The 13907-nt window shown below is 41.8% G+C and overlaps 1 protein-coding gene across 1 annotated transcript in view; it reads left to right on the forward strand.

Moving 5' to 3' along the window:
• The window catches only part of BOD1L1 (biorientation of chromosomes in cell division 1 like 1), a 64686-nt gene that overhangs the window by 41832 nt on the left and 8947 nt on the right, over positions 1–13907 (forward strand). Inside the window, exons 13-21 of the mRNA XM_063135121.1 lie at positions 5907–5976; positions 8051–8124; positions 8504–8579; positions 8742–8821; positions 10855–10939; positions 11777–11844; positions 12875–12950; positions 13030–13064; positions 13512–13551. Coding sequence (XP_062991191.1) covers positions 5907–5976; positions 8051–8124; positions 8504–8579; positions 8742–8821; positions 10855–10939; positions 11777–11844; positions 12875–12950; positions 13030–13064; positions 13512–13551 — 604 coding nt within the window. The remainder of the gene's footprint in view (positions 1–5906; positions 5977–8050; positions 8125–8503; positions 8580–8741; positions 8822–10854; positions 10940–11776; positions 11845–12874; positions 12951–13029; positions 13065–13511; positions 13552–13907) is intronic.

A 13907-nucleotide genomic window follows, 5' to 3' on the forward strand; every position in this document is an offset into this window, starting at 1 on the left:
AGAATGAGAATATTGCAGGCCTGATTTTTAAGAACTTTCGATCTTTGACACGATGCCCGGCGAACTTACCTGTCGATCCCGACGCAAGTAAGGGTATCTCTGAAATGGTGGTTTTCGATGTCGACGCTCCTAGAAGGAGTTCCCTTCCAGCAAGAAACTCCTTCGGTAACGATCACGACGGCACTGCGACTCCCTCACAGCTCAGGGCCGTTGGCCTCCTTCCCAGAGGGAACATCATATCAACCACTTAGAACTGCTAGCGGTGGAGAATGCAATAAAAACTTTTTCACAAATGATCGAGGGCCGAAAAGTCCTGATCGCGACGGACAACACCACGGTAGTGGCGTACATCAACAGACAAGGTGGGACAAGGTCTCATCCTCTGAATCGATCGGCACTCAGGATTTGGAACTGGTGCATAAAGAGAAATACTCACCTGACAGCGATCCATGTAGCGGGCAAGGAAAACATCATCGCGGATGCCCTCAGCAGGTCTTTCCACATCGACCACGAATGGGAGCTCAATACCGAAGTAAGAGACGTTCTCTTTCGGTACTGGAGCCTCCCTGCTGTCGATGTCTTCGCTACCAAAGAAAATGCAGCTTGTTCCAGGTTCTGCAGCAGAGCAGGAAGAGGAAAGCACTCGCTAGGAGATGCTTTCACCAGAACCTGTTGACGAAGGTGCTGGCCAAAATCCAGTCGGACAGGTCGGACTGCATCCTTATCACACCGTGGTGGCCTCGACAGACGTGGTTCTCCCACGCCCTTCGACTGTCGGACGGGAATTACATCAGACTCCCGCCGATACCAACACTGTTGTCTCGACACCAGGGCAGGGTTCGACACGCAAACCTGTCGACCCTCAAGATGACGGCATGGAGAATATCATCCATTCCTCCTCTCGTACCAAGGATTTAACTGTAGACCATATATTGTTGGCATCACTAAAGCTTTCAACGAGAAAATCTTACGCGGCAAAGTGGCAGAGATTTCAAACTTTTGCCTTGGAAAACGATCAAGCACCTGAATCTTGGCCTTTGTCATTGATTCTCAAATACCTATTGGCACTTTATCAGCAGGGACTCGAACTCACTTCCATCAGAGTTCACTTAGCGGCTATTACGTCTTTTCATCGAGGCATGGATGGTTTTACACCTTTTGTACATCCAACATCGAGGAAATTTTTAAAGGGGCTTAAAAATATGATACCGACAGTAAAGAGTATCGTTCCACCATGGAGCCTATCAGTGGTGTTACAGGCATTGACAAAGAAGCCCTTCGAGCCCATGACCTTATCTGACCTTAGGCTTCTAACATTCAAGACTGTCTTTTTAGTAGCCATCACTTCTGCTAGACATGCAAGTGAGCTTAGAGCTCTCAGGATAGATGCTCCTTACACTATCTTTCACAAAGATAAGGTTGTGTTACGCACAGACCCTGCCTTCTTGCCTAAGGTAGTGTCAACCTTTCATCTGTCCCAATATATCACTCTACCAGCTTTCTTTCCGAATCCAACAACACCTGTTGAGTTTTCTTTACATACACTTGATGTAAGGAGAGCTCTTGCCTTTTACAAGGCTAGGACAGAGAGTTTTAGGAAAACAAAGCAATTGTTTATTTGTTATGGTGAGCCTTATAAGGGACTCCCTGTTTCATGCCAGCAACTGTCACGCTGGATTGTAGAGACAATTGAACTTGCTTACTCTATTTCTAAACTAGAGCTTGTGAAACCTGTGACAGCTCATTCTACCAGAGCTGTCGCAACATCTGTTGCCTTCAGCAGAGGTGTTCCCTTGACAGAAGTCTGTAGAGCTGCAACGTGGTCCACTCCGTCCACCTTTGTTAGGCACTACAGTTTGGACACCCGTGCTAGGCACGACTACTCGTTTATAAGGACAGTGCTCTCGGAGATCTTCAGATGATGCACCAACCCACCTCCAAAGATATGTCAGCTTGCTACTCGCCCATATGTGTGATGCATAGAGACCACGAAGAAGAAATGCAGGTTGCTTACCTGTAACTGTAGTTCTTCGAGTGGTCATCTATGCATTCACACAACCCACCCACCATCCCCACTTGGTGGTGTGAGACTTACAAATGACACAGTTATACGTGGAATGTACTTTATTGAAATTACACTCATGTTTATGGGGGCACAATGTCGGACTCCTGTAAACTGAGGTAAGGGCGGGAACCCCATGGACGTGCGCGGTAGCGTGGGGGAGGGGTTCCCGCCAAAAACGTTCCACTCAGCTATAGAAGGTTCCGGTCTGGTCTCTGCGCAGGCGCAAAGCCCATATGTGTGAATGCATAGATGACCACTCGAAGAACTACAGTTACAGGTAAGCAACCTGCATTTTTTGGGAGGGGGGGGGTTTACTGTTTTTAAGGTTCTTGTTTTATTGTTCTAACAGTTTTATCGTTTTAAATTGTTGTACACTGGCTTGATGGCTTTTCAGCAGATAAGGCTGTATATAAACATTAATAATTAGTAAGTTATATCTAAAGGAGACTTCAGTTGTATGTCTTCCACAGGGCACAAACCATTGAGAAGTTGTCATATGCGGACCCCATTGTGAAATGAACAAGAGCTGGACAGTAGTGCCTTTACACAACTCCCATTTATTTCAGAGGCTTGCTGTAGAGAACCTTCTGATAGATTCTGACCTGTGGGTCCGATCAGTGTGTCTCCTTCTTTGATTAAAGGGTTTAAGAGGTTACAAGCTTACTTAAATCAGTTGGTCAGGGATTAGTTGGGGGATGCTATTTCGATTTTCCACCTTAAACATTAGAACATTTCCTCAAGGATGCTGCAGCACCTACGTTCAGGCTATTGCTTCCTCTATTAACAGTGTTCAGGAGGAGTGTGTGTCGATCTTTACATAGCCAAAAGGGCACCATCCATGCACAAGAGGGAGGTATCTCTGAGGTTTGCAGAAATGTGAAAAACCCTTAGGGAAGAATGAGTGTACCCAGTAAGTATGGAATGCTGACTTGGTTAGAAAAGAAACCTTGGAAGGGGGTGGGGGGTGGAGGTGTCAGTTGACTGAAAGTGGCAGGTACAGAGAAGGCCATGGCTGTGTCAGCCCTGAAGTCTTCAGAATTCTGCTGATCAGTTGGCAGGCGAGCAGGAGACACTAACTGGGAGGGGAATTAAAAAGCTCAGGGTGAGTGGGTAAAGAAGAGTGGAAGGTGGGCATTTATCTCTGTGTCCCTTTCGCTGTCCTTTATCCCTTTCTCTTCTCTGCTTAGAGAAAAATGAGCAAAAGAGGGCAAAGGGAGAGAGAGAGAGAGATGTGAAAAGGGCAGAGAAAGCCATCTCTTTATTTGGATAGGTTGTTTCCTGGATCACACTGAAAAGCTATGTTTAAATGTCTCCAGAAATGAAAGTGAGAGCTGTCCATAGAAATAAATGGAGAAATCCATGGTTTTAATATATCCAAAGAGAAGAGTTCCTGTTCTTTCTAACTTGGGTCTTATTTAATGTGATTTTTTTTAAAAAAATAAATGCCCTCGTAATATAAATTCCAGAAGTATCAGACCCCTTTTAGAGATTAGGGGTTTGGCTTTTAAACCCACATTGCAGGTTGGGCTGAGGAAATACTATACAGCAGCCCTGCAGTGTCGATTACTTCTGCAGTTTTGTGGACTGTGCTGAGAGAAATAGCTTAGAGCAGTGCTGCAATGAAGTCTACCGTTAATATTGCAGGTCATAGGTGGGGCTGAGGGTGGTTTGGATTCCTGTTTAAACCTCCCTACCTCCATGCTGCCCAAATATTGCATGTAGGCCATATTCAGCTCATTCTGTAGCCATCAAGATTCCTCTGAGTAGTCTAGGTCTAGTCATTCTAGACCAGGAAGTGGGCAGTTTGTGGCCCTCTAGATGTATTGGCCTACAACTCCCATGATCCTTCATCGTTGGCTATGCTGACTAGGGCTGATGAGAGTTACTTGCCAAACCCCTAAAGCATCACAAGTTGCCCATCCCTGCTCTAGAATTAACTTCCTGTAGGCACACCTGCTTCTTTACAAGCCCACAAATACTTCATGCACATGTGCAATCACCTACCTGCTCACAAGTAGTTAACACGATTGACATGATCCAGCAAGAGGAATCTGCTGACAGAATATATTTTCCCCTCCTCTCTGCAGCGCCCTGCATGCCCAAATCTGCTCTGCAGTATCATACTGCCCTTATACAAATCGATGGTGCGACCACACTTAGAACACTGTGTAGAGTTCTGGTCACCACACCTAAAAAAGGATAGTATAGAGCTGGAAAAAGTGCAGCAAAGAACAACTAAAATGATTAAGGAGCTGGAGCATCTCCCCTATGAGGGAAGGTTACATCAGCTGGGATTGTTTAGCTTGGAGAAGAGGAGGCTGAGGGGAGACATGATAAAGGTGTACAAAATTATGCATGGTATGGAGAATGTGGATAGGGAGACATTTTTCTCCCTCTAAAAATACTAGAACCCAGGGTCATCCCATGACGCTGATTGGTGGGAGATTCAAGACAAATAAAAGGAAGTACTTCTTCACACAGCACATAGTTAAATTATGGAACTCACTACCACAAGATGTAGTGATGGCCACCAATTTAGACGGGGGTTGGATAAATTCCTGGAGGAGAAGGCTATCCATGGCTACTAGCCCTGATGGTTATATGCTACATCCAGTATCCAAGGCAGTAAGCCTGTGTGCACCAGTTGCTGGGGAACATGGGTGGGAGGGTGCTGTTGCACCATGTCCTGCTTTGTTGGTCTCTGGTCGACAGCTGGTTGGCCACTGTGCGAACAGAGTGCTGGACTAGATGGACCCTTGGTCTGATCCAGCATGGCACTTCTTCTGTTCTTATGTCATTGGGGGGACCCTCTGGAGCAGATGTGCTGCATTTGTAAGGCTTGGATCTAACCCACTGTTTCCCCAAACTTCTTACTAGCCAGCAGCATCTTCCTGGGTCTGGTGGTGAGCCTTCCTAAGTGAGAGAATATGCCTTGGAGAGTCAAATTGAGTTCTGGGAGGGTACTGTACTAATTAGCCTTTATTAAAATCGTGTTGACTTGCATTGACGTTTTAAAATCTTAACTACACAAATGCACAACAGATTTTGTTATCAATATAAGAAGAGCAAGACTTCGGCTATTCTCTCAAATTTGGCTTGCTGTTAAAGGGACAAGAATGAAAACTGTCTGGACAAAAAATAAATAGAAAAATTGACAAAGCTGAGATTTTTTTGAAAAAAAACTGCTAAGTCTCAGCCATTTGTTATCAGATTATAGATAATCAATACCAAATTTCATACTGTGCTTCAATCTTATTAATGTTTATGAATCTTCAAACTTTTTACAGGCATTACAGGCAATCACTTTTATGCATGGATAAGCCCTGGATAATTTAACATATTGAACGTGTTGTAACTACCAATTTTCAGAGAGTGGTGCTATCTAACTAGTGTCTTTCCCTGTGATAGCACTCTATCCATTGGCAGAATCGATTCCCTCTCCCCATTGCAGCCCCTGAACCGAGCAAATTTGGGGGGAAGGGGAGTGGGGGAAAGGTCCATTGCACAGTGGGAGTCCACTCCAGAAACGTTGGATATCACCCAAAGAACATTCGCATTTACAATATGATAGCTTGCCATAAGACATTGATCACATGACAAGTGACCGTAGCTTGAGATATTCTCATTATTGCATGAATGTTGCACCTTTACTAAGGCCTTTATTAGTCTCCTACTGGTATAGATTAGTCAGTCATACATACAACAAGTATTCATTTTTTTGTACTAAGTACTTGTGCAATGTATTTTACTATATAGCATAGATTCTTGATTCCACTTGGAAGCAAGCTGTCAACAGACTTTGATATTAGTAACTCTGAAACCGTTTTGTTTTACTTCATAGGCCCTCCAGTGTAGAAGTCCAGCAAAGAAAAATCTCTGTGAAGAGAATCAGCCAGAACAGATTTCTAAAGGTAATTCAAGTTTCTAATGATAGTAATTCACTGTTGTTGGTCGTGATCTTAAGTACCACATTTTGGATTTATGTAACCTTTTTCAGTAGAAAGCCAAAAAGTGTAGAAAGAAGCTGGCTACATTTCTCCCTCACCTGATCTAAGAGGAGTGATTGATCATTGTGAAAGGCAGGCAGTTGACAGTGTTTTAAATCTTCCTGCCTTATTGAGGCACTAGCTTGAAATGGGGTATGGTTGAGTGTGTGTGAGAGGGGGGGGAGCATAAAGTTGTCTCTCCCCATGTGATTCCCGACAGAATTTCCCTACCAATCCCACCCCCTCAGGTGTTTTGGCTACTCTAGAAATGCTACACTCTTCTCTGTTTGCCCTGTGAGTAAGTTCAGCATCATTGAGTTTTAAATAGGTGACTCAATTTTAATATCCCCCCAGAAAACAAAAATAGCTAAAGTACTCTTTCACAATGCCAGATATTTACAATGAAATACTTTCATACTGTGGTATGTAAATCCTGTTATAAATGGCAAGTCTTAAATTTTAATACATTTCCCATTACAGAGACATTTTTAGAATACTCCCTTTTCTTTGTTTGATATGATTCAACCTAGGTAAAAGGAAGTTGTTTTAAAGAGAATCATGTCTTCTGTCAGGGCCGAGTATGCACAGCAGACAGGGCATTTCATAGTCCAAGACTGCAAGGAATGTAAACACTCTGTTGCTGTGTGAATAACTAAGATCTAACTGTGTATTTGACAGTATATTTTAAAAACTGAAAGATTCTTTCTTGTATCCAAAAGTAGTAACAGTAAAAGAAAGTCTATGCACATTTTAAATGATTTTTTTAAATGAGCATTCTCTTTACAAGGAGGAGTTAGGATAATACCAGTAGCTAGTTAAATTCTAAGTTTACAATAGGAAGTTCCAGTAAATTAGACTTCTAAACATTTTAAGTTGGAATAAGCAACTGGGACTCTCAAGTTAGCTGCCTAATGCTTAGCATGGCCCCACCCCATGGGCCTCCCTGTCTGCCTATGTCTGGGTAGGAGCAACTGAGGTGCACAATGAAGGGAGGGCTCTTTGTTACTGAGCAGGAAAAGATTAAAGACTTATTTATGTCTCTTGGCTTCTGGACAGTGAGTCAATGACCTGGTTCACAAATCACAACCAACTATAGGTTAAACAAACCATAGTTAGTGAGGGCCACTGCCTGCTTCAGCTTCATTTGCCTCCTGCCCACTGTCCGCTTCAGTTTCATTTCTGCTTTTGTAAACAACCCAGGAACATCCCATTCCTGGGTTGTTTATTATAACATGCGAACCCCAAACTCTGGGTTGTTGAGGTGTAAACAACCCAGGGTTTTAACCCATGGATTATTCCTGGGTTGCTTACAAAAGAGGAAATGAAGCGGAAGTGGTAAGCACATGGGAGGCTGTACGCTCGCTCACTCACTCTCAACAGCGTATGGGTTAAATAACTCATGGGTTGTCATTACATGTAACCCAGGTCACCATGTGAAGAGAATGACTGTGATCGAACAACACGTTAATCTACATTCAGTGGTAGAGTGGCTTGTTGATGAACCATGGGTTGTTCGTTAAACCATGAGATAGTGTCTGAACCCAGGACATTTTCTGCAGGGTGGCTTGTTAACCATGCAGTGCAGCTTATTTTTCTCAAACAATCCACCTTGTGAACCCATGGTTTGTTGTTGGGTTGTTCATGGTGGTTAACAAACCACACTACGTGGTTAATAAGCCACCCTGCGGAAAATGTCCTGATTTCAGACAACATGCTATCCCACGATTTAACCAACAACCTACAGTTCATAAACAACCCACTCTCAATTTCCTTTTCTGGCAAATGAAATGGAGAGGGAACCTGGTTGCTAGCCTCTGCCATAATATGCCACAACTGGAAATATTTTCAGTCCCTCATTTACAGAATAGAGATATAGTATTGACTTACCTTGCAGGGTTGTCATAAAAATTGAGATAATGCATGTGAAGTACTTTGGTATATTAAGTGTTAGTGATAAATTATTATTAATATTCCTTATATTTCTGATTTTGTGTATTAGCTCTTAAAAGTTCAAGTACTTTGACCAAAGTAGAAGCCGTGGAAGATCAAGTTCCTAAAGAAAAGCCATTAGAGGTTTGTATATCTTTTTCTTGCTTTTTAAACACCCTCTTATTGATATAATAGGCCTTTTAACTAAGTTGTTAAAAAACAAAATGAGATAAAACTTTCAGATGCACCCTAAATAGACAGAAAGTTTTTTTTAAAGGATCAGACATTCATATAAGCTTAGTCAATCAGCAGCATCTTATTAAATGAAGCCTCCTTGCGCAGAAGTAGCATCCCTCTGAACTCCAGATACTGAGAGTTAACCACAGTGGATTGCTGGGTTTTATTCTGTACTTGGGCTCTTATCTGAGGCTGTCTGCTGTTCAGTACAGAATACTGCACTAGTTGGACTTTAGAAAGGCAAATCTTATTTTTCAACTTTTTGCTCCTTTTCCTCTACTCACAGTTAATACCTAATCAGAAGGAAGAGAGCATCATGCCAGAAACAGAAAGACTTCCTGATATAGAAGAGAGTAAATCAGGTAATTGACAAACAAGACTCTCATAGAGAAGATTTGACTAGATTTTCATGGTATGGCTTGTAGGTCAATCTGATGTAAAGAAAGTTCTGTACAAGACTTCAACATTCTTGCTTTTAAATCTTTGAAAAACATTTCAGTAAAATGTTCCCTTTTTTTTTGCAGATGATGGTGCAGTGTGTCAAATTTTGGGAGAGGAAGCAGAACAGAGCCATTCTTTTGAAGCCACAACAGAAATTAATACGGTATTTTTAATCTGTTTTCATACAGTATTTTTATTCTGTTTTCAACTATGTGACTTTCTGAAATGCACTGGGGTAGAGGCAATGTGTATTATATACACATGGTGCTTGCTAATGGCTGGGTGCTTTTGCTGTTTACATAGTGTGATTTTAGGGTTCTTTGTATATCACCATGAGCTCTTTTCATTGGAACGGCGACTATCTTTTATGAATAAGAATTGAGACGAATTAACCTATTCTGGCTCAGTTTGGAACTCATATAAAATTGCAAGGTCTGGTACATTCTTACACACAAATGCACAAACATTACTAGCTCACAAAAATGTTACTAGTTGGCTTGTCCACACAGGTGGTGCACTGACATCCCAAAGAGTGAGGAGGGATGGGGAGAGAGAGAACAGCTTTGTTTACTGTAACTGAAGCTGTAAAAGGGGTGTCTGAAATGGAACCAATGCAGACTACCAGCATACCATGTGGTAGTTTACTGCATTACTACACAGGAGTAAAAACAAAACAAAAAACATGCACGCACCTCCATGCACAGTGAAGTTTGCGGTTTTATTAGTTAAGACTTCCTCACATTTCCTAAATGATTGAATTGGTAATCCATGCCAGATGATGTTGAGTGGGACATGTCTTGTCCAAATCCTCTAAGACCGGCTTGTGTTCCCTGCTTTTCCTCCATGGTATACAGATGTCATAATATCAAAATTCTTCATGTACTTGCAACATTTAAAAACTTCATGTGGCATCTTTTCTAATGTTCTTTTATTTTGGATGATTTCCCAGGTCCCTACCCCCATATCCCAGATTGCAGGCATTGTGTGCACTAAGAATTGTATCTTTAAAATATGATCCACAAGTATAACAGAGGTTATTGGGATATAGAGCCATGACATCCGCTGCCGAGTGAAGCACAGTGGCAAACTTTGGGGAAGAATGGTACTTAACTGAGCTGTGGGTCCCTAGCATTCAGGGCAACCCAGCACGGGGTGACACCAAAGGAGATCAGCCTTCAGAGCAGCTGAGGACAGGGATACCACTCAGTTTTACTTTCCCACCTTGGAATATATAGTTAAGTATCTCAAGCCTAATTGCAGAACAGGGAGTTCTTCATTCACTGTGGGTGGGAGTTGAGGGGGCGGGGGGCACCTACTGTAGCTGCACTACAGCCACCAATACATTGACACTGAGGCATTGCAGTCTGCAGGCCAAACGAAGTTCCCATCTCTAGTTTAGATGATAAAGTGGGACAGACCTCTAAGCAACCTTCCTGTCTCACTTTCTGGGAGAATGTTGTGCTGAGTACTGTATCATATGATTTCTGAGCATGCAGAATTATCTGGCAGTATTTCATCAGAGTGAAATTCTTGTACACTCAGTTGTCTTATATGGTATGCCATTTTGTCCTCTCTCTGTCCTCAGTCTTCCGTTTTCTGACTTTTTTCTGACCATGCCTTCTCCCCATTGTTAGTACCTTACCATCTTCTATGTCCTGTAAATGTTGCTCTGGATTCTTGTCTAAGCTGTCTAATCTTTTCAGTCTGCACTCTCTTTGCATGTTCATAGGTGGCTCTCAAATGTGTCTGGGTTATATGTTGTTGGAGAGTTTACCATATAAGTTGATAGGAAGCCACAAGAAGGGAGTTTACTAATGAGTTAGAATCATAGGCCCCGTTCAGACAACACGCTAAACCATGCTGCTTAACCACAAAATGGTTAATGGAATGCATTAAGGTTAATGTATTCCATTGACCATTTTGTGGTTAAGAAACATGGTTTAGCGTGTTGTCTGAACAGGGCCATAGTATCATAGACTAGTAGAGTTGGAAGGGGCCTATAAGGCCATTGAGTCCAACCCCCTGCTCAGTGCAGGAATCCACCCTAAAGCATACCTGACAGATGGTTGTTTCAGAACACCTGTTCTTTATGTAGTGATCACAACAAGCTTTTAAAATCACAGTAGATGGCAATGCCCTCCTCTTGGTACTACAGCATTCTATAGTTTTAATATATATATTTTTATAATTACCTAGGAAACAACTGCCAGAGACCCAGTAGAAAAACTTGAAAATGGTGCTACGTCTCAGCAATGTTCATCAGAAGCTGTAGAAGAAAAAGGTGATGTCAAATTCACTATTCTGAGTTCTCCAGAAAGGGCTGCAATCCATCAGCAACTACTTCTGTACATGTCCCATTGAAATGAATGAGGATTTATTTGCATACATCCACAGTTTTTAAAAAAAACAACAACCAAGGAACTAATGCATTTTAAAGTGAAGGAGAAGATATAAATGAAGCCATTGTTTTAATGTTGGATTAACCTCATAACCACAACATCCCAGTCTTACAAACCAGTGGCTTAAACTGCCTCCACACAAAGTCTGAGGACTTCGGTTAGGGATACCTCCTGAGCAAGTTGAACACAAGCTGTATGCTGTTATTGGCTAGGGTGGTTTCTGCTATTCCTAGCCAAAAAGCTTCCTAGAAGGTGGAAAGTGTTTCTTAGTCCAGCTCTGGCCAAGGCATTCTTCTAAATACTTGCCTCCTTGTGAATAGATATTAGGTCACCCAGTGTCTGGACCACAGTGTAGTGAACAAGTTGAATCTACCACTCCTAGATCATCAAATCTTCTGTTCCCTGGCATACCTACCATGTAAAAGCATGGTGTTGATTTATGTTCCTTTAATATTCAGTTTCTAGTTACTTAGAAAAGGGAATGCCATATTAATCTGAACTCTAGTTCCATGATGCAGCAAAGTGTAGGACAATTTATAGCAGCATTGTATCAACTAAAGTTGATCTAGGTTGTCACATAAGTAACAATGACAGGGCATACTGTGAGTGAAAACCACGGTTTATTCATAGGAATTCACCAGTCTATGTAATTGCTCAAACATGATGATAAAGCTTTAATGTGATTTTGTTTTGTTTTTTGAACATTTTTTTTCCTACAGATGAGATTTTTTGCAAAGTGGATATTTGTGAAAAGTCAGATTTGGACTCCAGTTTAAATCCTGTTGAGGCAAGTAACCTGGTCCATCCTAATCCATTGCTATTTCAAAGTATGTTTTCATATGGTCCAATTGGGTATTTGCTCATGCTTTGTTGACTATAACAGTGGTGAATTATTCGACCAATATAGAATGGCATATACTGTATAGAATGGCAATAAAAGCAATGGAGTAAAACTTTTCCAAGTAATTAAAGGGTCACACCTCAAAGACTCTACAGCTCAGGCCTTGAGTAGTTTTGTCCCCAACTGAAGGTTTAAAAAGCTGAAGAAAAATTCAGAACTGCTGAGCAAGTTTTAGTAGTAGCATATTTATTGCAGATGTGCATTTTAACTACTGCCAAATTAGTTTTAGTATTAAATACAATGAGTGCAATCTAGATAATTAGCATTTTAAAATCCCATTGGATTCAGTGGAACATGCTTAACTCTCTGTTGAAATAAATAGAAAGTAAAAATCCTTCGCTTTGATTCAGTCATCCCCAAGAAGATTACACAAGGATGTATGTGATGTCACAGAATAAAATACAAAAAAAGGCAGGGCCCTCCCTGCTATGAGGAGCTTTCATCTGAATTTTAACAGCAGGGAAGATGGCGCAGGGAGAGCTGTAAGGCCAAGGGTGGACCACACGCACGCCCATGTCCTTTTTTGTCGCCTCAGAAACTTGAAATTGTCACCACCAGATTTCAGCAGTGCTGTGATGGTAAACCCCTCCCCCCCAGACACATTTTCATATTAAGGCAAGGCATGCACAGTTGTCTTGTTTTAAAGAAAAAACTAGGGGCTGTTTTGCTGCCGCTGTGTTGCCAAAAGCCAGCAGAAGTTTCGGTGACATGAGGAGGGTTTCCTGGGCGTGTTCTGGACTGAAGAAATTCACCTACCTTGGAATAAGCTTTCATGGACACTAATGTTTAAATGTTTATGCCACAAGACACCTTCTAGCCCTTTAATGTGCTACAAGGCTCTTCGTTCTCAGCACGATTGCATTAGTGGACACTGTTGAACTGGCTCGACACCGTTGCGTTTTTTTTTGTTCTTTAGGCAAATCAACAAATAACAGTTAAACGGAAAAGAGGAAGGCCTCGTAAATATCCTGTTGAGATACTGCCACTGCAGGGTAAGTGCAAATGCTGCATCTCCATGGAAATTATACTTGAATGTTCCATTGAACTCAGAGGGTTTATTTTTCCTTTCAGGTCAAGCTTCAGAAGCGGACAGAAGCACTGGGAATGTAAGCATTTGGTTGGATATTTTATTTGGATAGAATTTTAGCTTTCTATTGAATACTCTTTTCTCAGTTGTGATTACTAATATTGGCAGGGTCCAGAGAACTACTAAACTAGTTTCTTAATCTTAAAAGACTTGTTTTCTCTCATGCAGTAGCCCCCAGTGTTGCATACCAAATGATTTTAGAAACTGAGGAGAGTTTCAGAAGCAGTTGTGAGAGTCAGAGAAGTCAAGATTTAAAATACACGTAGGCAGCCCACCCACCTTTTCCCACTGCCCACCTGATGGGCCATCAGCTAGCTAGAAGGGGAAAGACGGCTTTTCTAGCATAGCGACAGCGGTCTCCGCTGCATTGGGATCATTGAGGGAAGGGTTGGAAGGAAGCTTTAATTTTCATAATTCCATATGACAGGAAAATATTCTTGCTTTTGTTTTTAATTACATGGTGCAGTCTTCAGGTCCTGGCAGTAGACAAAAGATTACTCCAAAAGGTAATAATTCAAATGTTTGGTCTTTGCAAAAGCGGTTAGAGAGTGGATGGGATGAGGTGAACTTGCATCTTAGCAATTTTTCTTTAAACAATTACCGCTCAAAGAACTCAGATATAGCCTTCCATAAACTCTTCCTGATCCACAGGTCCATGGTAGCTGTAATGTATTTGCAAAGGCTCTCCCTCCCATACACTTCAAAAGCGTGTATTCAAAGTGTTTCCCCCCTTCATCCCATCTATTGTCATGGACTGATTTCAGAGGCTCTGACCAAATACAGAAGCTTTCCCATCTAACTTCTGTGAGCAGGGACATTAAGGGCACTTAGGCTTAAATGGCATGGAAAAGCTGGTGACACA

This window comes from Elgaria multicarinata, chromosome 10 (genome assembly GCF_023053635.1).
Source record: "Elgaria multicarinata webbii isolate HBS135686 ecotype San Diego chromosome 10, rElgMul1.1.pri, whole genome shotgun sequence".
NCBI classification, from domain to species: domain Eukaryota; kingdom Metazoa; phylum Chordata; class Lepidosauria; order Squamata; family Anguidae; genus Elgaria; species Elgaria multicarinata.